The 24,347-nt window shown below is 42.8% G+C and overlaps 1 protein-coding gene across 2 annotated transcripts; it reads left to right on the top strand.

Moving 5' to 3' along the window:
* Positions 1–1,811: 1,811 nt before the first annotated feature.
* LOC136438147 (uncharacterized) lies at positions 1,812–24,266 on the top strand. Of its 2 annotated transcripts, none has more exons than XM_066432990.1 (13): positions 1,812–2,254; positions 5,962–6,443; positions 6,789–6,902; positions 8,015–8,193; positions 8,625–8,680; positions 11,287–11,440; positions 17,885–18,012; positions 18,368–18,527; positions 20,091–20,244; positions 20,509–20,598; positions 20,999–21,154; positions 21,287–21,656; positions 21,928–24,266. In XM_066432990.1, exons 2-13 carry the CDS (start codon positions 6,210–6,212, stop codon positions 23,340–23,342), a joined length of 3,210 nt encoding a protein of 1,069 aa, XP_066289087.1. In that variant the 5' UTR covers positions 1,812–2,254; positions 5,962–6,209; the 3' UTR covers positions 23,343–24,266. The 2 variants fall into 2 exon arrangements, with proteins under 2 accessions (XP_066289087.1, XP_066289008.1); XM_066432911.1 differs by having other exon boundaries at positions 1,812–2,614.
* The last annotated feature ends 81 nt before the right edge of the window (positions 24,267–24,347 follow it).

Raw genomic sequence — 24,347 nt, 5'->3', positions numbered from 1 at the left:
TTAGACTTTTCAATCTTAACTTCCGCGGTTTGCCTTTTTTTCACACGCGCATTTACGGTGTGGGCGTTTCAAACTTTCACAAGGTCTTAAATGTACGACGTAAACTTCTCTGACTTTTCTGAGGGCTTTGGCGGGGATTTTACGTGAGCGTTCAGTTGATCACATTAACGTTTCTACGTTTAAGTGGAGGCCAAACATATATCTAATACCCATCATCCAGACTGGATGGTCCTAGCGTTCATAGCCGCTTTTTCCCCAGAGACGTATGCAACATTATAGAATAAGAACAAGCATTAAAATGTGCAAAGTGCCTAGGACAAACATACGAAAATTAACATATGATATTTGCATTCGAAACCTCTTTGATTAGATAAAATACCAGAAGTTTTTCCTTCGCAGAAATTTTGATCAGCACTTTTCCCCTTGAGATTTTGTGGAACAGTCCTGACTGTAACAGCTGGACGGACGGTGACGTCATCAGGCCCTGAGACCGTTACTGGAGACATTCCGACAGAACACTGTGAAATCGGCATCCTTTCTACCGGCTCTTACTACAGACAGAATGCAGGGCCTGGACAGAATGGATGTATTCTCACCATAGTTAACGTTGGTTGGTTGATGAATAGGAAAACGTAAGCCTATCGGATAAGGCAACCGGATTCTCTAGCGGCTTCCCTCTCAACTGCAGCTTACAGATACCAGTGTAGTAGAATCGTAGTACCACCTTGGCGAAGGTTTGTGCTCTCCGCATAATTTTCCTACTTCTGGGTCAAGTTCTGTGAAATGGAACCTCATTGGTTGAAGGTTGCACCGATGGGAACAGTTAATTTCGGAAGGCGACCTCGGACACAATAAACAAAGAAATTATATGACGTCCATAACGGAAAGGAAGTATGGGTACTCTCAGTGTAAATAAGGACATTGTACAATGTATAACATTTGGTTGAATATGTATTTGGTTGTTATTCAAAACACAAGTAGATAGTCGTTTAAGAAGTTTGCCCGCGCTCTCGCATATGTGGGTATACGCCAGCAAGTATCCTCGATGGTATGCTGCATTAGGATCCTCCTATTTGCACAAGCTGTCTCTCCTAAAAAATGTATAGTATTACATACAAAGATACACGTAAACACATACATGTACGTATAGAATATGGCACATACTACCACCAAGAGTTTTACTTCTCCTTGATCCCCCTACACATGAGCAACTCTACTGGTCCGGCTAACGTTACATGTTACAGTAATGTTAGCTGCGCCCTCCCTCCCCACGTTACCGGGGCAACCGCAGACGACGCTAATTTATTTACGGTGTCAATGGAGGGAAAACAAATCAAATTGCCGTGAGACAGGGGTACCATACACAGGACAGCGGTAGCACTTTGTTCCTGGATTCCGAAGGGAGGCCCCAGAAATGTTTTCTCGTTCCAACCATGAAATACATGTGTACCCATCTTGAGAAGACGCCTGGGGCTTATAAAGGGGTTTTGCAATATCTTACAGAATGGGATTACAGAAAGGGAACTGAAGGGACGTGGATGAACGTAAGGATGGCACTTTTAAAAAGCTAGGAGATCAGATTTTGTATTAAAAAAAAGGATAACATACATTTCTTCTCGCTTCTCTAAAGCGTCTTGTTAAACTACGAATCACGACAAACTACTTTTACTGAAACCAAAAGTGAAATGTACGTACTCTTCATCTTCCCATCTCTTTTCCTTTTTATCTTTTATTCAATAATATCACTTCTTAATTGGCAGGTTTGCGTCTCTCTGTGATTTTTCGAAACATTCCAACCCCCGTGCGCGCCCTCCGGAGGCCTCCTGGCGTGTTCCATGCGGCATCGTTCATAGCGGAGCGAGCAGGCAGTGTTCGGGACCGCTCTGTCTGTCCTGCCGCCGCCTACCTTCCTGTGTCACCTGGAGACCATGGTTACACACCTCACACCCCCTCCATCACCACGTCCGACCGCAGATAACGACTCTAACGTCAATCATGGGAGAGAAGACTAGCGACCAGTCGTTTGGAGGACCGCTAGGCCTGCATCGTGTGTACGTGTGCGCCTTGCTCCTGTGTTGACCTACTTCAGGATTCCTCTCCATCCAACACGACTACTTGTGTACGCGTGTTGAGAAGTTCTGTCAACACACGAGAGCAAACTTGACCGCGAACTGGACTTAGCAAGGCCATCTCCAACCACAAACCGACAAGGAGAGACGAACGCTAAGGAATTTGGGAGTAGTGCTGATTGAAGGTTTGTGTTCCGCGACAAATCTGTACGTATATGTACAACCAGCACTGCTGTTACCTAGCGTCAGGTCATTGTATGAACATCTGTTCCTGGGAATATTTTACACTGGTATCGTTACCAAGGCATGGACAACTCAAAGTAAGGCGCTTAAAGACCACACAACTGTACTGGACTTAGTTTTCGAAATCGATATATAGCTCGACATCAGTGAGACAATGCCAAGAGCGAACTTCATTGTTTTAGATTGAGCACAATTTTGTTTGTACCACGAAAATTCTTACCATTCAAAACGTCGTGACAAGATAGCCACTGTCAAGTACAGGACGGAAGAGCACGTGAACGTTGGGTGGCAAGGCTCATAAGGTAGGTTACTTTTATGGCATTCTTTTATGAGATTCTTTATATAACGACGCAGATGATTCGTTTGCTCTTGCTCTAAACGTGTTTGCATAATACATGGGCATAAGTGGTTGATATAACCTGAATCTTTCACTGCATAAAGGAAAATGAAAAATCGTTCTTTTGATTGTGTCATGTTAAAATTGATCGTTTCAACGCCGTCCTCAAAACTAGATTATATCATTTCGACGTTTTGGGGATTGAGGTCAGGGGACCATGGAGTGAGACTGACATAAAGAAGTCAACTAGTCAAGTTTATTGCACAACAATTGCATCAGGTACACTGTATAGCAAATAACACGTTTTATTAACAACTACGAACTATCTGTACTGGTGCACTAATCTAACATTATTACTCGATACATAACATAATGAATAGTATGTCTCACTTGATGGTACGGTTTCTCTTTTTCATCATGAGCATTATAAATGATGATGTTGGCACTAGAGCTGTAGCTGCGCGACAGCCGAACACCTGTGGGGCGCATGTTGGTACTCTCCTAGCAGAGGTTGGTGAGGAAAATTGTGACCTTGACTCATGGTTAGCCCATACTGAGGAAAATGTTAAAGAAAGGCGCCATATCCATATGTTCATACTTATTTATAACCTGCCGTGCTTTCAACAAACGACCAAATGATACGATGAAGGACTTGATGGAGGTAATAAAATGGAAACCGTTTGATGTCTTCGTAAATCAAGGAGTCAATGACGTAAAAAACAAAGCTATTACCAACCGACGTTTGTTCAGAAACAACACCACTGAACTCCTTCAGTGGTGTTGTTTCTGAACAAACGTCGGTTGGTGAATGTCGAAACTACATGCTCTCGTTCATTTATCTATTAGTAAGTAAAATGCGGACAATGTAAGGGACTATAACATTTCGGCTTTATATTATATATAGAAACTACCTTGCTAGTAAAAAAGGTATTGGATGGAGAAAACTTGGCTTCATCTATCGAGAGAAGTCCTCAAAATCCTCCAAACAAATGCCAGAGGTTTGGTTGGTTGTGATCAAAACTAAAACATCTTATGTGTAACGTTACCATTTAAAAGAAAAAAGGCATCGCTGTCCCGTCGTTATTCGTCCAATTTTCCGGCGGTTTGACGAATTATAGGTCTGTTTGTTAGGCTGTACCAAAAGTCAGTCATTTGTGTCATTCAATATGGATGATTTCACAGTCCGAATGCTTCTAGCCACCACCAGGCCTCCCTACAGGAGTACTGATCGTAGAATTCGGCAAAAAGGGGAATAATTGGCCAGGAGAGTCAGTACACGGTAAGGTTAATATTTCCCCCTCGGCCGGTCAAACCCTTTGGTAGCCAAACTCAGATTAGTCTCCCTATTAGCCGGCGTAGTCAGTCTGGTAGAGACTAGAATTCTTCACAAACCCGCACAAACTGATTGACAGGCCTATATACATGCCACGTCTATACCATAGGACCTGTGCACACAATATTAATATTCAAGAAATGAAAGCGCGCGCCTTGGGGGAGAGGCATACAGACAAAACACCCCGCCCAGTGCGCCCGACCCTCACTCGAGCTCACTCCCAAGTGTTGTCTTCATTCCCGCCGTGAGAAATAATTCAGAGCAAAAATCATAACATCAGCACAGGTGAGACAACACCAGTATGCCGTGTTTATGTCAGCATTTTCCACTTGACTCCCCGGGACGGCACTTTAATCATACTGAGAGCAGCGTATTTATATAACACGTGGTTCAAGCATGAAAAAGGCTATTGCAGTTATCTTGGTCTTTTAAACAACATGCTCTTGGTAGAAACTTTGTCACTTTCGTCTACCTCCGTAAAATCATAACAGAATCCTTTTGACGTGCGCTTTTTACAAATTCTGTAGTATTGATGATTCAACCCACCTGAAATATGCAATGTATTGAAAAACGGACGATCCCTTTATTGTATACATTAGGCACCATTTGTGCAATGGTTTTTTTATGTCTCTATATAACTATACATAATTTCATAATCATTGATAAAGCTGTCTTCTGTTTCCCAGACTTGTTTTGCGGCTGCGTGCCAGCTTAAGTTTGTTTGTTCCGCTTGTTGCTCGACAAAACCTATTACATCACAATTACGCTTTACCAAACAAGTACAGAAGTGGGGTGGAGTGTTTGCCGACCACGAGGTAAATTGGTCGGTGCGATCGCTGGGTCTCACACGGCACGGAATAACTGATCAGCTTCATGTGGCAACACGACATTGAAACTGTGTAAAAACACACGGTTATGCGCAGTCAATTTGCAAGTTACATTTTCCTTCCGAACATTTTGCGTTGAGGTTGGGTTTGATTTCCTCATCCTGCGACCAATGCCGTCAAATGGAAGCTTGGAGAACATGACTGCAAATGTCAGCAAAAAATGGCAATGTCAAAGTGTACTTGACTTATAAAGCTGTTACGTAGGGAAGACTTTTGCACAACGCGTAGTCGTGCGTACTCACCAATCCCTCGCCCACACCAAATTCGACACATGCTCGCCCCCTGAGCTGGAGAATTATAAGCCAAAACGCATGCTGTCACAAGCCGCTATCGGTGTCGCTCTGACTTAATCCACCATCTTTACCCACGAGCTCGACTTTCACGTCTCTGGACTGCCGGGAGGCCATTAGCTGTTAAACGTGGGAACGAAATGCACGTTGAAGACTGCGGTCCCTCCCTCCTGAGAAAATTCACGGTGGAAAATCACTCTCCAAGCAGAGGTTGGTGGGGAAGATTGTGACCTTTTTATCACAAACTCCGTTTTTGTTCGCTCTCCCCACTATGTACCAACCTCTGCCCGAGTTCGGAGGCTCATGATAAAAAGGTCACAATCTTCCCCACCAACCTCTGCTTGGAGAGCACCACAACCTCACAAGACAGGTCTTCACACAGGGAAAATGGGAAGGTCTACAAGACCGCTTACTTTGAAAGAAATGAATAATTGTTACAGTTCTTTTATAGTGAAAGTTTCACGTTTGATTTTTATTTGACAATTTGGCACACACATCCTCTTCAAGTTTAGTCTTTATTTATGAGTTCCTGGAACACGGTAACGAGTTAAATGATGAATGAAGTAATGAGCCCATCAGCCGATAGCGAGGCGTAATGAAGTTATGAATGGGTGTTTGGCTGTCGGGCGACCAAGCCCCGTGGTAAATCACCATGGCGACGGGAGCAAACTGCGCCAGCGGCTATTTATAGGAGTTTATGTTCGGCCAACAGCGAAGGTGCTGGAATATGCGCTTGTAATGCCAGGTTGTGCGACAGTGCATGTGGTGCATGACGTTTCCGTTTGTCGTTTTGCCCATACAGGTGACAACGTAAGTTGCGGATAAACAGGGACTGCACGTGCCGTCCTCATCTGCAACATCGGATCCGCAGCAGTGTGGGCACAGGATTCTTGTCTGGAGTCGGATTCACACGTGAGCGATTTGGGCTGACGTCAATCAAAGCGGTTTAAATCTTCCTGCGTCGGTAAAGTGATACTTCTGACGATCGAGCTTGTAAATTGAGACCCACACGGTCTTACTTCGCTGGCTGCAGACATACCTGCATCAAAGATGCCAGAGAGAAGTACCATCGGCACTCGCTTCCCGACGGTGAGCGGAGGGTCGCCGGTGTCGTCTTCGGGCGGGGAGGCGCGTCTGCCCGCCTGTGTGGCCACGGTGCCCCCGGGTTTAACGGAGTCGTACCCACACACGAAAAGAGTTGGATCGTACCTGATCGGGAGAACTCTAGGGGAAGGTTCATTTGCCAAGGTGAGGGAAGGACTACATGCCGTCACCGGAGAAAAGGTAAGAATTACCTACGTTTTAAAATGGTCTGATCGTCGTTATCTTCAGTGATACTTGATCCCATGTATCTTACTCCTTCCTGAACTCGAAAATGACAGTAAAAAAAAAACGACATAAAACTAATTGGGCATTTGCTATCGAAAGCAGTACTAGTATGTATTCCTCGCCATTTTTGAGATGGGATATTAAGCGAAATGCTTTGGGTCAGTGGGGATATCAAATCTGAAGAAATCGAACTCATCAAAATGAATTCAAATTTTGTTCATTTTGCTTTAATCTATCTAAACAATCCTCTGATGCACCAATCCCATACACTAGCATGTCCCGTCTGTGTTTGACTGACAGGTAGCCATCAAAGTGATTGACAAGAAGACCGCGCGAGAAGACGCGTACATCTCGCGGAACCTGAGGAGGGAGGGACGACTCATGCAGCTTCTCCGCCATCCTAACATCGTACAGGTGCGATGATTGGTTTATTACGCCTCATTGTATCATTAAACCTCATTGGTTAAAAATGGCTACATCAAGTTTGATGTTTCAACGTGTTGTACATATAGATCCTCTAACAGAGGCGAAAACAGGTCTGGGCCTCACACAGATGTTACCTTGAACAATGTCTTGTGCCTGGGCGTAACACATGCAGTGGGCCACTTGACATGTCAAATGGGGTACTTGACATGTCAAATGAAGTGTTAATGATAAAATAGAGACTGCAGTGAGATGCACTCAATATATCCTTAAACTGCACCTACTAGTCCTTATGCTTCAGATTTATCACTCCTCGGATCGATTTGCGAAGTAAATTATGATAGTTTAACGTAAACCTGTTTCTAAACACAGTAAATCTGTTTCTGGAAACTGCTTAGTAAGCAGGTTGTATAACAGGTTTACTCTTGAACATCGGCAACCTGTATATAATTAACGACCGAAAGCTATCAGTTTGCTTTCTTAAATTCTTCATCTTTCTCCCAGATACTTCAAATTTTGGGCTTAACAGTTTCCCGTTCTTTTTAATTCTAGTCACGTATACCGCAGTATACTGCAATAACGTTAACTAGGTGCACCAACGAATGAATAGTGAAATTACAAACGACAATAATTTGAAACTTTCTTGAAAAGGTTTCTTCAAACCATTGCTATCACCGATATCATCCTATTCCTACTCTCCAAGCAGAGCATGGGTTTCGGCTGGTTTTTGACGTGTTTTTAGGCGTTTTTGTCGGGCTTTCTACTTTGTCATCTTTTTTTTTTTTGTCTCGCCAACCCAAAGGTTGAAAGTTGACAAAGTAGAAAGCCCGACAAAAACGCCTAAAAACACGTCAAAAACCAGCCGAAACCCATGCTCTGCTAGCCTCCGATGCAGACTCCTCCCGGCTGATTTCTTTTCAAGTTACAGTTTTATACTATTACATTTTTTTTTCTTATTGCTGGCCGGGAATAAGAAAAAAAATGTAATAGTATAAAACTGTAACTTGAAAAAGAAAACAGCCGGGAGGAGTCTGCATCGGAGGCTATGCTCTGCTTGGAGAGTACCTATTCCCTCACCATCCCTGCCCTGTGTCGTCACACAGCTGTTAGAGATCCTGGAAACGGAGAACTCGTACTACCTGGTACTGGAGCTGTGCGAGGGCGGCGACCTGATGGAACACATCTGCAAGAAACACCGGCTGGAGGAACCGGAAGTCAGGCGGTACCTGCGGCAGGTGGTCTCAGCTGTACAGCACCTGCACGATGCAGGGATCATTCACAGGTAAGAAGGTGGAAGAAAGGAGAGTGAAAGGGAGGGTGAATAGAAGGGGAGTAGGTGAGTGGAAAAGTATAGAAGTGAAAAAAGCCTACTCGCATCAGATGGTGCATAGGGCAGCGCCCATCGCCGTTCCAATAGCCCTTGGGCCACACAACTTTGTGCAATCATTACAGCAGGGGGCTAATCCGCAGGTAGTGATGTCAACTACCATATTCTTTCCCAAATGCTGAGCGCTAAGCAGAGAAAGCAGTATGCTTATATATGTACCATTTTAAAGTCTTTGGTTTGACTCGGCTAGGCGACTCACGGAATGTAAGGCGAACACTATAATCACGTGGCAACTGCACTGGTCCCGTACCTTTAAGAAGCTAGATATTCTGTTTTCATGAAAAAGGAAACAATGTATATCTACGGTACTTCACCTTTCCTTGTAGGGACTTGAAGGTGGAGAATCTCCTGTTGGACGAAAACATGAACGTCAAACTCATCGGTAAGTGACGTCATTGTATTTTGATATGGCTATGAATCCAATACGTGCGCGTCACCGGGCTTGTCATGGCCTGATATCTTTATTTGATTGTAACCATGGGGAACATGACGTTCGTGGCTCACGTATACTAGTTCTCGGGACGACTTTGTGTATGTAAGATGCCCTGTGAGTGTATGTTAGGTTGTCATACATTGGTATGACCAAACCATGCATTTTCGTCACTTCAAGATGTCTATTACCAAATAATTATGCTTCTCCGCCCGATAAAAAGACAGCCCAACAGGGAACACTTATATATTACTGGGCATGACGACTCCATATGGTTTTGCAATAGATTTTCAGAATCCTCAAAACGGCAGAGTTATGATGCAATCATAAATGGTAATTCTCTCTTTGACAAAGAATAATAATTTTTCCTTAGGCACGATGATTTAAAGAGGCCTTAGACCCTTGTACTCTTGTGTCATCTTTCCACCTCTCTTAAGCCGGCGAGCAAAGTTGAACAAGCTCCCGCTCCTATAAGGTTTAGCAACTTGTGTATGTACCTCGGGACAAATACGCCTGCCCAGACTACCTCGGGGCGGTTCGGACATGCCGGGCCAGGCCAACCCTAATGAGATTTTGAGTTGAAAGTCCGAGGAATAAATCTTCTCCCTAAGAATGGAGCGAGTTTGTTAATTGTTTGTTCTGGTTATCGGTTCTGATAGTGAGTTTTTATTTACGAGATAATTTCAGGATGTCGAAAAAACATTTGTCGAGGCATTCAATAGTGATTAAAATTCTCATCCTAACTCGCGTTACTTGGCAATGGTTTTGTTTTCACGTTGTATCAGAGTTCGCGATATGGTAACAGAAATAGTAAACGGTCGTATTCTATCTGAACTCTAGTGATTTTTCGGAAACTTGAACTCTACCATTTTTGTGTTTATTCATAGGCAACAGGGGTCTTGATGTGAATTGCGTTTTCCTTGAAAATTTCCCTTTTTCTTAACGATAACACAATCAACACATCAATTCTAAGCCGTTTGTGTTATCAACCTTAATGTGACTTGACCAAATAAACCTTAAGTACACCGGCTCCCACATTCATCCCTTAATCCTGTAAGGTGCGCGGGTCAGCTAAAATTCTGTCCTGGGCTCTATGTCACAAGTTAGCTATCTGACGTGTCAGAAATTCTACACCGTCTTTTGTTCATCATGTTACCGTTACACCAAGTGTCCATCTAAATTGACTTTAGCAGAACAGTTTTCCCTGCTGATTACAGCTTTAGTTACATACAGAACAGAATAGAAGTCTACTAATAAAGAAAAACTTCCACTTTACATGATTGATGGCTGCTAGATGTTGACGCAAGAACTGCCCTTATACAAATGCGATATTTGGTAAGGGGCAGTTTGTATCTATGCAATGATGACATGACAATTATCAAGACACAATAGGAAGAATTCCCCCGGTGTATTACTGTTTTTCAGACATGCACTGTCACTGCCAGAATGGTTATCTTCCCAATTGCAATTTAATCCTCCTGATCGTCACCCTTAGTCTAGTCAGTATCGAATATTATGGCTTACCTGAAAAAATTGAAAGGAAACCTTTTATATTTGGCTGAACTATGTTGACAGTTCTGCTCCTGACGACGGTATCATGGGCACCTTTCCGTCCATAAAACAATAAACGTTGGCAGGGAAACGCCCGAGTTTGCCCTCTCCTTAAACCGTACTGAGCTTTGTCCCGCTGATAACATTACAGTTTGCCCACTCATTAAACCGCCAGAAGTTTTGTCAACTTGATAAGATTATGAACACGCCTACCGCAAAGCTTACCGTGCTGAATTGGTGATTGTTATACGATGATGCTGTTTTGCAGGAGTAGATTAAGAATGTGACGTTAATTGCACGATTTGGTGTTCCTAATAGAGGGCGTTCTCTCCTTATCATGTCTCCTAGAAGTGAGATGGAAGATTTTCAAATTCTAATTTCCGACAGTTTTTCATGAACGTAAATCTGCACGACAGGACAAAATGATCCTCATCAAAAAAGCGTCTTGATTACAGGTCATTGCGGTATTTATAGAAGTTATAGGCCTGGAAACAATCGCGAGAGATATCAAGATATCAGATCTACCCATTGCCTGATATAGGAAGCCTTCCGAATGTCCCTACCACTGTTTCACTGAAACAAACGAAAATTGTTTCTGTATGAGTCCTGGATTTTGCACCTTACAAGAATCTTTCGTCATCAAAATATAGTCTTGTCACTGCGTCTTCTTTCAGAGCAAGAAATGAGACTTCCGTGTGTGTCAATGTACAGGGTATACACCGACGCAACTACACGAAGATCTAGAGGACATGTCCTTTCACCAATTTCAAAAGAAATCATGTCATAAGAGCTTCAATACTGATATATTAAAAACTTTTCTGTTTGGGTATTGTTTCGTATTGTTTTGACTGTTTATTGAATGTTGAGCAACCCTATAGGCTGAAGATACATATGTATACATGTATTCCGTAAAATAATATTGCTTATGAACTGTATATTATTTACTCTTGCCGCTGCGTGAGATGACTTTAGATGTCTACATCTACCTTCTAAACATGCCACCCCAGATTTCGGCCTGAGTAACTCGTTCCGCTCTCCTGGCGGCGGTGACGGCAGCCCGGCGGCGGAGTTCTGCGTGACGCAGTGCGGCAGTCCCGCCTACGCCGCCCCCGAGCTGCTCGGGCACAAGCGGTACGGACCCAAGGTGGACGTCTGGAGCATGTGAGTCAAACGTCTTTTTCTCATGATGATAATAGACAAACTCCAGTTAGAGGTGGAGAGGTGGTCTAGATCTGGTGGTCTTGTAGCTAGCGGTGTTGACTTAGAATCTAAAGGTTCTGGGTAAGAATCCCTAGCAGGCCCCCAATTCTGTGGCCTAAGGAAAGGCACGTACACCTATTTCCTAACTAGCCTCAGGTGAAAATGAGTAACTAGCTTCAGTTAGGGACGTCCTCTTGGATTGGACGTTAAGAGCCTCACATTGAGCACAGTTATTGAAAAGAGCACGGGGTCCTTCCCGGTGAGAGTGGATCAAATAAACCGAGTTTTTTTTTCAGCAACAGAAGGTTCGTCTCTCAATATGGTTGTTGTTTAAATCACTAGCCCGGTTTTAAGTCTATACCTTCTTTTGTTGACTTTACCATTAGGCCTTTACCTTCAATAAAGTCGCAACACCGCACAAAGGTGATGACGACCTTCAAACAACACACATCATTATTCACCACCTTTACTTACTCTGAGATAACTGATAGTCGCTTAATGATGACACACGCTGTTTACCGGCCTCCACATAGCGACGTGGCTTAACCAGGTCGGATACCCCGGTGTTTAAAAGATACGGACACAGATAACAAACTATTAAGGAGACGGGACGGGACCTGTCGTTCTAAGAGACAGTTGAATGTAAGGGTGCATGGCGTTTTTATGTATCCAAAACAGGCCAAAACAGAGCTCTTTGATGCAGCGACCATTGTTTTGTGAGATTCCCTTCCCTTGGTTTTGTAACGCAATGCTCAGTTGTGCAAATTCCTTAAAGTTGCTATTGTTCTCCGAAGCCTACCCCTAATCCTGTTTTCAGCAACAAATTCAGAGTGATTCTAGACTTTACGTTACATGTACTGGCTTTCTGCCCATATACCGTGAGAGCAAGAAAAACAAGAGTCCGTAGGACACAATTCTCCGTGAAGTATTTATAGTATGTACAAGTATTGACCCACACAAACTTTGCATCTCTGCACAGTCCAAGTAGTGTTTTAGAGCAAGTAAAGAAAAAGTGTTTGTTTATCTTTTTCTTTCAATACAGGAGTGGTCAACCTGCTGAAAAGTATGTTTTTACAGCATGACATAGATGGGATCTAGAAATTCCGGGAAAAGTCACAAAGTTAGATCTAGATGGCCCCTTTTCAATTATCAACGAACCATTCAGCCTTACAACTAAGATGTATCAGAAATCACAAATATGCAGTAAATCCTCTTTCCACAATTTATTGCAGGCCGGCCTGATCTATAGCTATCAAGCTATTTGCAATAAAAAAGGCTAATTTATATTATCGTAACATTTCACGAAGGTCAAAGGTCACCGGATCTAACCACCCGGAAGTGACACTGGCGCGCGCACTTTTCTGAGAGATATTTCTCAACAATCTTTCATCCCCTGCGTAAACTTTTTACATTGTCACAGCCTCCGTATTATAAACTACAAGTGTGGTAAGTTTGAAGGTCCAGAGATTTCCCATTTTCACACTGTGCGTAAAAGTGCATCGTCCTTCCCGTGCGCACATACTGTAAGCGAGTTGCGAGTGGACAAGGCATACTTAATACACAGACTGGAGGTCACTCTACACATGTTCGCAGCTAAAACTCACAATTCCCGTTGCCGCATTGGTATGTAACTTGGTATATCGTTTGCTAGGTTGCGTGTGGTGATGCACGTTGTCTATTTTTCAATGTAACAGTGACTTTACGATCACAGCAAGTAAGGAAGATTTGTACCCCGTATCTGCCTGAAGTATTCCAGTCATGCATAACGGATTATAACATGGTCCCTATGGCAGGGCAGTGGGACATAGCATTAATCATAGGGGTGCAATTACGATATTGGATTGACGTTTAAAGTAGTTATGGTGTAACAAAGCTATTGTGCATCACCACGCCGAACCAGGCAAACGATATGCCAAGTTACACACCAATGCGACGACGGGATCGTGAGTTATAGCTGCGAACGCGCAAACAAATACATTCCCAATACTCCCAGAAGGAGGTCACACCTCCTCCCCGGAGTAACAACATATTGTTGCCTAGAATGTTCCATTAAATGATGTTCTGAAAAAAGCACTCGAACGTCCATGGTCACACATGTTGCATCCAGCAAAAATATCCCGGCTTGATTCTTAGATAAGCAGCAAAGTTTGACACAAACAACGCAATCTTTATTTACCCACTTGTGAGAGGATAAGGTATCATCCCTTCACACACGAACATAAGAAGTTATCTTTATTTATCTACTTGTGAAGAGATAAGTTCCATGACTATACACACGAACTCCTTAAAAAATGAAACGTTATCGTGATGTTTATACAAGTAGAGACTAGACTCAACCCGTACATAATGGTCAGTGTACACATTTGGATTTAGAAATGTCTTACAGAATAAACCAAGCAACTTGATAAATCATCTAAAGAGTCAGACGTTTCAGGAATCATCCACTGTCTTCCGTTAGTGACTAAGAAAGGTAGTCACGTGATCACTGATGACAGATAGTTGATACTATCTGAAACGTGTCACTCTTTAGAGATTCTATCCTGGTAGCTGCATAGTTTATTTTGTATTACGTAATGGCCTACCTGGATGTCTTACCTTCATCGACGTAAAACTCTCATTCTATCTCAAACATTGATCAGTCTTCTGGCGGAATATCGTTGGGCAGCCTAGCCTGCTGTGCAGACCTTCTGCCTCTGGCGGTTTTGTATAGCTTTTGAGACTAATGGCATGCCAACTTTAGGGAGCAATCAGAAAAAAACGCAGATCAGCCCCCAAAGCCACAGAAATCCACCTGATACTAGAAAGGACTCTAGTGCATATCTGCGACAAAGTCGTGGCCGGTAAATTTTTTGCACTGATAGATATTCAATCCAGTGACATTGTCGCCATGAACCAACAGTAGCTCGTGATACTGGGTAGAACTTTCCGTGAAATTCCCAACGCAACGTTTCTGTACATGGTCATGAAACCAGTACCCGCTCGTATGTTTTCACTTCCACCCCGAATCGTGCCTCGGAGTTTGTATCTACGCCATACAGAGTACACACAAACTCGCCCACTACCCACACGTGTTTACAACAAACACGCGACAACAACGACCGTTTAAAGTTAAGGAAACCCAAGCTACATGTCGAGTGTGGCGTCATGCGGCGATCATAAGGAAACTTGTATTATGATGCCGCAAACTACGCAACACGTACAAGATAGTTTAGAAAGAAATGCACATCGTGTAACATACGAGGTCAAGGACGCTGAAGTTTTGGTGCCCCCGTTGGAGTTAATACAAATCGTTCACATTTTTACCAAACAGTGTTCGGCTACTCGTGAGAAGTAAAACTACGTTAACTCAAAGTAAAACGGGGTTGGGTGGGGAAATGCCGTCGTACTGTGTACTAAAAAATACATTCATTCCTCTGTGTTACCGACTTACAAAACAAGAATTTCTATCATGCCTCAAGGTATGTTGACTAGACTGTCCACAATGTAGCAAATGCGGATCTTGGATGAACAAAAACAAACTTATAAGCCTAGACTTGTGTTCCATGTGAACTGTCACGTACAAGCTGTCCCACGCTAATCTGCAAGCAGATGTAGAAGGGAAAACGTAACGTTTGTCAAGCTCTCCGGATCCGTTCCCCGGAGCAGTGGGCCTTTCCACTACTAGTAATCTCCAAGCAGATCCATCGGTACGAAAAGCCTTTTGGTACAGGTTGGCCCTTAAAATTTTGATACTGCCTTGCCACCGATAGATCTGCTTGGAGATTACCTTTCTACGCCTTTGTTTGCTCCGTGGAAGTTTGAGAAACGTTACGATTTTGCCTTTCTATATCTGCTTGGAGATCAATCCCACGCCTTGGAGTTGGACTGTGGGAAAACGCCACGTTGCAACAACGTGAGTCTGGCGCCGGTCTAGTTCGTCTGGGATCTGATTCGTTTTGGGTTGTATTTAGCAATCTATAAACACTATTCGCGATAGTCTCGGAACCGGCTCTTACAGTAAGGTTCGTGTGTCTGTTATAAACAATCCATAATATCAATAATTAAACACTATAGTAAGGAGTATGGAATATGTTCAAATATGCCAGGCTCATTTTGCAAACGTTCATACTATAACTTGTATATTGCCCTAAGATTTTTTACCGACATGTCCTCCTGAGAAGTCTTTATTTTGAGGCTAGTCGCCGTCTGCGGGACACGTTTTTAGGAATTCTGAAGGCGTGTTTACAACACCGGACTAAAGCAAGACACCTGTACGGGTGAATGACCTGCGCAAGGAAGCTGTTTTGTTTCCAAAACCTTGAGCAGCAAAAGAAAAAGATGTGAAACAGGATTTTGATAACTTTTACACTTGATGTCAAAATCTATGGTGGGATAAAACGATAAGATTTTTACAAAACCAAAGACATGATTTTGTACGGAGTGTTCACGGTTCCTTTTTGGGTTAAATCAAGGCGGTTTTAGATACAGTATCATTACTTGCCGAAAGTTTGTATATGCGAACTAACAAAAGTCGTTGCAATTTGCTTGCCCTTATTGACAACGATAGACATGTTTCTCGGAAATCTTTAACAGAAGCTATCGTACTGTTGGATGTTTTCTGTGCTGAACTCTTGCAACCTCAAAATCGTCATCACGAGGCAGGAACGTGAGGAGCTGGTCGCGACCCAGTTTGGGGAGAATCTGATTAGTTTTAGTTGTTTTCCGTGTGTCAAAATAGACGTTTTGTCCTAGGGAAAATGAAAACAAAGAGCAATGTTACGAAGTAAGAGCTTTTTCTAATGAGGATTGCAATAGAATTCCTAACATGAAGTCATGAAGAACAGTTTGGCAGCGTGTTGTGTTTGTGTGTTAGGAGGGGTGGGTGTCTTGTGTCGAAAATTCCAAAATGTGACACTCACGTCGACCCATTTAACCCACAATCCCGTTAACGTATGGCTGTTGTTGGTAAAGATGTGGGATTCAGTTAGAAGCAACAACCTGTCGGTTTCTTTGAAATGCGAGCATTTTTTCAGCGGTAGGAAACCACTTTTGAGCACAAGCCATCTAACGTTAGAATTAAAGTTATATTGTTAGAGGGGTAATTCAAACAAATGTGATTACGTTTGTCAGAGTTTCTTTCCTGACGGTTGTTGCTTGAAGTGTTTTAATGTTGCTTATCTAAATTCTCTGAGTAGATTCACTATGGGGAGGGTATTAGAGCATTCTAAGCCGAAATACCTCGGTATAAAACTACCTATGGCGACGCAGATGGAACATAGCAACAAATCTCGAAACTTAAGATACGTAAGTGTATAAGGACTATGTAACGTTACCCTACGCGTTTTCTCCAAAGTCTAAGTCTCAAATCTATGCCTCTATTTCTCTACATGGTAAAGATCAACATACGTGTCAACCACCGGCCATTATAAAACCTTATAAGAGGTATTAGGCAATGGCATGTATATCCAGCGCTGAACTTTGATACCGCACAATTTTCCAGAATAGTGCCCGTGTGAAAATCCATTTCAAGCTCCGGTTGTTCCATCGCTAATAACGGCCCTATGGGCAGATTTTCCCACAGAAAACTTATTCATAGCGCCCGACTCTTGCCGACTCAGCAAAGTGGAAAGTAATTCCACCCAACTCACATTTCATACATTGGTTTCTCTTAAACTGTCAAATATATTCCCTTCACTCTCCCTTATGCTCAACACGGCCAGGGGAGCAAGCCAACAACACTTGATCGAAAACATGTCCATGCCGGTTGTACTTTTCTCAAGTTTTCTATATTCGTACAGGTCCCTACTTTTGTGTAGACGTACAAACAGCTACAGCTACTATATCCCGTCAAGCAAAGAACTAAGTTTGACCGCAGTTAACCGCTGCCGTGTTGATCACGTTACTTGGAACAGCTGTGAAATTCTCGATCGTGACCTTGGAGTTTTTCACGAGGCTCGTGACTTCAGAACTCACCGGGAGGTACATTTGTTGAAAAGGAAGAAAAATTGATTGTAAAACAGGCTCAGTCACGGTGTGGAAATGGAAACAAGCACAGCAGTGTAGGAACAGCCACATAAAGTCCATTAAACGGTCTGGTTGTTACAGTTCTTCCACTGTGGGAGTTCTCGGTAGCCAGACGGATTTCCGAGTGAAAGATTTCTCAGGGAGAGGACAAGTCCTGTTTTTTTCTGCAATAGCGCAGTCTTGATTCCTCCTCTTTTAGTCTATGTTTCACATCTAGTGCCTCATCTATAAACTGCACTTCCTTACTCCAAAGCAAAAACATTCCTCTTTATCAACATTGTGCCTTAATTTCTGCGCACTGGTATTGTTGTGCAGTTGTAAGTACAATGTTGTTGAAATACTATCAGTGTCATGTTTTGTGTATTTATTTATTTATTTGTTTGTTTATTTTGTTTTGTTCAGAGGAGTGAACATGTACGCCATGCTGACAGGGAACCTGCCGTTCACTGTGGATCCCTTCAACATCAAGGCGCTGCACAGGAAGATGCTGACGGGCGAGATGAACCCCCTTCCCGGCGGCCTCTCCATCGGTACGCCATCATTTCTCACGGTTTAAACACACAGATTCGTCTACCTCTATTTCTTATCTTTGGAAATTAAGCCTGATGATTATGATAGTAAAAACATGAAAAATGACCGTGTTCAATTATCCATTGTCAAAGTTGCTAAGCCTATCACTCTCGGTACTCGACGTCACAAAATTCTACCCCAATAGCCAATATCGTCATCAATATGCCAGAAAAGTGTTCGCTAAGCTTCTATAACGTTACAGCTACACTGTCTATACACACGACTTTGTTGGAGGGTTCTAGCGGTCTAAGGTTATATGTAACCAAAGTTTGGGTTCACAAGTTCAGAAGTACACCGTTGCCTGTGTCATAACAGGTTGCCGAGAGCTTCTCCGGCTGCTGCTGACGGCCGACCCTGACAGACGCCCGTCACTCAAACAGGTCTGCAGGAACAGGTGGCTCAACGAGGGCCACAAGGGGATCCTTCCCGTCATGCCCTTTCCCAACCGGGTCAACCCGGATGACCTTGACTCCAGGTCAGTTATTATCTTATTTCATTTTTGTTTACTCATCAATTTCAGTATTTAGAATAAGAGCACTAGTATTTTACTATTCACTCAATTCGCCGATTTCACACTTCCCATGATGCCCCATTGGGGCGTCGTAAACTCCGGCACTGCCCAATTTACGGTAATTCTTCTTAGCGCGCGTGAACCAACAGAAAACCCAAGTAGGAGGGCGGTAAAGCTGCAGGAAGGTAACGTTACGTTTTTTGTGTTGATTCTCATCAAACCTGTCATAATGACATGTTTTATATACTGGGGAGGTAATACGGAACAATTTTTAAAGGTTTTACCAGTGTTTGTCTATAGAACTTAGAAGTTGAATTTGTATAATGTCACAGAGATTTTCTTTAAAACACTGAATAAACAGAATGCAGGAAAAACGTCTATACAGATATTTAACAATGAAGTATTACTTGCGACAATAAAATCAATTCTTAGTCTTCAATTTTGATTTTATTTGAGTTGTTTACGAAAAGTTTGTGGAAAGTGAATTGTGGGTGATGTATGACACACCATACTCTTGCCAGCTTTGATTCAGATGTCCTGTCGGTGATGACAGAATCTGAAATAAACCAAGCAACTTTAAATAAATGCACACATCTATATTGAATTGACTCTGATGATCATCTCTCAGATAGTAACAGTTACAGTTATTACAGTAACACTTACACAGTAATAGATACACTAGTTATCATTTCTCAGACAGTACTAGTTACAGTAGTTTAGAGAGCATAAACAATGTGTTTCATGGTTGTTTGAATAACACGTCCAGGAATTTCACACTCGTTAGCAAATTGTTTTCTTCAGATCAGAGTGTCACATGTTTTGACCGAAAAATGCTCTCTGTTCTTCATGATATATTACTATTTTGACAAGGCAGTTATGACTTTGGTGGTGATAACTTCTTCTTCCCTTTCGTACTACGATCGAAACACACACCAACCAAGAAAGTTACACATAAAAGACGTGAAGTTAGCGGAGTATAAAAATACTGACAGAATTGTCAACTGATTAACAACAACAACTGATTCAAAAGTAGTGTTTAGCACTAGGATTGATTTCCCTTTTCGTAGAATATTCAACTGCAATAACGAACGTTTCGGTGTATTTTTCTTGGTGATAATATGCACGTACCGATTCGCTGCGGAGACAGGCCATCCCGCTTGAAGTTTGCGCGACTTTCGCGCGCTAAGAAGAATTACCGTAAATTGGGCAGTGCCGGAGTTTACGACGCCCCAATGGGGCATCATGGGAAGTGTGAAATCGGCGAATGGCGTATCGTTAACAATCAACATGTTGCCGATTTTGAAGAAAACCAGCATGTAATTCAGTGATTGAAATTAGTTACAGGCCTCTCTAGAGTATAGTTCCTGCCTTACTTCAACATCAGACATATTAATGACACGAAACACATCAACTCAGCCATATAACAAATTTGTACACATGAGATCTAAACATAAAGTGACTGAACAACTCGCCAGCTTGTGGATGCAGTACAGCAACGCCATCTATCAACTCTTTGTTGAACTGCAGGATCCTGAACCACATGCGCGACACCCTGAAGCTCTCAGTGTCCGATACCATCCACATGGTTGTGGGGAACAAGGCGCACCAGAACAGCGCTATCTACCACCTGTTGAAGACACGGCTGGAGCGGTACACCTCACAGGTCAAGGTCACAATGAAGGTGTGAAAAAAACAACTTAATTCATTCACAAGAAGTTATTTGTACATATTCTACTCTTATGTAGTTGTCTGTCCTTGGTGCTGAACGGCTATCAAAAGAATACAGACCGCACAGTTTGTTTTCGCAACAATGCTGCATACGTTTTTGATGTTTAACGGAACAAGGTGTCAAATGTACCGATCAAAATGCATGGTAATGTTTCTAAAGGGGTTTTCCTTTCAAATGATTGTGTAACTTTATCCTGAATTCCTTTATGATGTGCAGAAGCTGGAGGCGGCTGAGAATGTTTTGCTGAAGCGCCGCCTGTCGACCGTCCACAAAACTGCAGGCACTGCAGACGATGCTGCACCAGAGGTAACTTTTCATATGCTCAGTTTGTTGCCAGTGTGAAACAGCACAAACAATTACAAAGCAATGTTTACAACGCCTTGTCAGGCCCATACTTTTGTGCCAACTTTAAACCGTCCAATCAAAATTAACCTTATAAATCTGCTGTAAGAACAGATTGGTTATGGATTTCCCTTTCCCTTTAGCACTCAAGGAACATGTTAGGCTAAACCAGTATGTTTCATCACTTTGGACTCTAACAAATTGCTACTTGCCATGATCTAATGTAGACTATGATAGTCTATTTCTCGCAATTATAATATTGTATCAATTCTTGAGCATAAAGGAGGCAGTCTTCTCTGCTAAATGTAAATGTTAGATCCTCACTGCTTACTAAAAGAATCTCACAATCTTCCTCTTTCTGCAGGCTTGGGATGCTGGCTCCTCTGGTGAGGTCAAGCCAAAACCTAAGCAGGTCAAAGGTGAAAGGCCATTCTATCCTGCTGGCTCTCCAAGTCATGCTAGACATCGGGTCATAGTTCACACAGGAGGACCAACTAACAAAGTCTCCCTGCCATACATGGTGAGTCTTCCTCTTCATACAAATCTTCATTTCTCTGTCTCGATTGAACCATTCAAACATATCCTGAATGTAATACTAAGACCTTAAAACTTCACAACTTACCTTTCTTCAAACATTTCCTATTGTGTACAGAACTCCATCAGGAGAGGCCCAGGTGGCAGGGTTGAAGCCAGAATCCTGCGCAGACATGTTAGACAGGCTCACAGGGAGAGAAAAGCTCAAGTTCAGGTCACCGGCCAATCACAACACACCTCTCATCCTAGCAACCTACCACAGCCAAGCTCAAGAAACTATCCAGAGTTGGTTGAAAAATCTACCAATCAGGATCCTTCTGAAGCCACTCACTCTGACCAATCAGAAGCAACTTCTGATGGGAATGACCAATCAGGGGTGGCAGAGAACAGTCACACAGATGAGAGGAGACCAAAGTCAGGAAAAGTCATCAAGAAGAGACCAGCCTCCTGGATTGGTCACAACAGACATTTTGTTGTCCATGTGAAAGGTAAGGATGATCAACTCTTCAAAGATATTGTGTCCATGCTAGAAGCCCAAAGGGCAGACTTCAAAATGGTTAAAGTTGACAGGTGACAATCTTGTTGTCCTTTATCTTCTCCTTGTGTCTAACCTCTACACAATAATTTGCATAGATTCTAAACAGAAAATGTACATTTTCCATGAAGGCTAAACTGATTCCAGGGCTGCCAGGCACCACTTCGCATGTATTTCTGACTGTGAGAACTATTAATTGATATTGATGGAATTCATTCTTACAGCACCCCCTGAGAAGATAGATGAGGACCCCGGTGTGACAGCGCTTGATCCCAAACCCATCGACCTTCTGGCGTTGGCCTCTGATGACCCTCCTGCCATCATCACCATGGCAAGGAGTGAGACACGCCCTGGGAGCAGCTCACCTATGAAGGAGGGGGAGGCAGGGTCTGATGGAGGGGAGGACTCCAGCATGCCAAGTGTAGGAGAGAGCATAAGCAGTGGTGCCTCTGAGGCAGGGTCCCCCCAGCCAACAAATGGTTCCACCTCTCCTCAGGAGGAACCCCAGCAGAACTTGGACTATCCCACATCCAAAATGGAGGAACCAAGGCGAAGTTTGGATTGCTCCACTGTCCAGAAAGAGGAACCCACACAGAATTCAGACACTCCCACTATTACTAAGACGGTTCAGGTAGAGACTGTTGACACTTTCACGTCTGCCAAGGAGAACAGACAACAGGATTCTGTTAGTGAGGGTGAAAAGTTCAAGTTCTTTGACGACCTCCGAAAGAAATGTGTCGAACACGAAGCAGGAATGACTGAACCTCTAGATGTGAAGTTCCCTCTGCAAGAAATTTCCAGTGCCATACAGAAGAAGTTTTCTCTTGACAGCCATGACACACTGAATGTGCCAAGAACTTCAGCATTAAGGAGAGCTTCCTTGGACCTGAGAAAACCCGCTGACCACAAAGCCATGGACTTTCTCAAGCTTGGCCGAGATGGCGCTCAAACTCCAACCCAAGCCAGGAGGCGGTCGGTGGACAACGTCTACCAGAGGCGGAACTCCTACCAGGAAACCCTGACAGCCCTGAGACACAGCAACAAGAGAAACAGCATCCAAGAACATGCTCTACCCGGTCTGAAACCCACTGGATCCGCCCTCACAAGTCTGAGGGAGAACTCAGCTAAGAAACTATCCGGTTCTGTCCGACATACCGTACCACAGTCAAGTACGAAAGAGAATGGAGAACCCTACAGGCCTGCTCCCACTCCAAACCCTTGTCCTAGCCCGGTGACTACTCCGCCACCTCTCCCTGCTGTTGAATTCCCCATTGTGAAAAAGAATGGTGACACGGAAAAGTCAACGGCACGAACAATAAAGCGTGAACCCTTGTCACCACAAGCTGTGGACGTCAAAAACTGTCTGATGAACACAAGAACTATTGCCCTGGCTGAAAGTTCCAAAGAGAAGATGTTAAAAAGGCTGCGTTCGATTTTGCAAGATGTCAGAGTGGACGAGGTAGAACAGAGAATATCGGGCACTATTGTGTGTAAGTGGGAGGGGGTGGTGTTTTCGGTTCAAGTGTCCAGGGGGGTGGACTGTGGGGAGGGGGTACTGGTCAGCTTCTACAGACTGTCAGGAGGGGACAACCAGAAGTTTTCTCAGCTGTGTGACAGACTGGAGGAAAAGCTGTTGTAGCCTTTGGGATCCATTCAAAATGCCAAATCTATTCGTTGCCAAAGTTGTATTATTGACTTACATGTAAGCTTTGCTATTCTTTCAGGTGTAATATAATGTACACATGTATTGTAAAGTATGGCAATGATCTACCAGCTGAAAATTGAAGGAAGTTTGAAAGGGCCATCTTTTATTATTTTGCACCACATTCTCTATTGTCCATTCCTTTGATTCAACCAGTGACAATGGGAACATGTAGCAGTACTGTCAATATTTGGAGTGTCATTCATCAATTAAGGTATGCATTAAGCAGAACAATACAACTACATGTAGTGCCAAAACTGTAGTATTGAGTGTTTGTGGTAATCATCAGTTTGTAAAGGCATATTGTTGCATCCAGTCTTCTATATATTATGCTTATATGTATATATATTGGAAGAGTCCCTTTGTATCAAGACAAACACATTTATCCTCATTAAGTGCCAAAACTCCTGAAATTGTTGCATGATTTGTAAGGACCAAAGGATTTGTGATTGACACAATTATTTGTAGTCTGTGATATGTATGATAGGGAATACTCTCTCAAGATACATGATGGGAAATACTGGAAGTTGAACTTTGTGTATGCTTTAAGTCTTTTCAGAGTAAGAAAAGGATGTATTAAAATCAACTTTCTCTGACAGCCTTTCATTCTCTATAGAACCTGACCAAAATTCACTTTAAATCTTTACCTATTTGTTGTGAATTCCTTGTGATTAAGCAAAGTTCAAAGGGATTACTGTAACATCCATTTTGCTTGCCACTCAAAAACCACTAAAAATGTAATGCCGAAATAAAAGAATGTTATTGCAGCTTATCACTGTAGCAATTGGAAAAATCACTTTACATGACAAGAGGAGTGTATGATGATTCTGTTCAAAATAAAGTTAAATACATGAACATTGACAGTAGTGCTTCTTTTTACATGTATATGACAAGAAGCAGGGTTATAGTATCTGCCTGTCACTAACACATATTTAAGTTTAA

This window comes from Branchiostoma lanceolatum, chromosome 1 (assembly GCF_035083965.1).
Source record: "Branchiostoma lanceolatum isolate klBraLanc5 chromosome 1, klBraLanc5.hap2, whole genome shotgun sequence".
NCBI classification, from domain to species: Eukaryota; Metazoa; Chordata; class Leptocardii; order Amphioxiformes; family Branchiostomatidae; genus Branchiostoma; species Branchiostoma lanceolatum.
The sequence above is the reverse complement of the archived record's forward strand: the minus strand, read 5'-3'. Positions and strand labels throughout refer to the sequence as shown.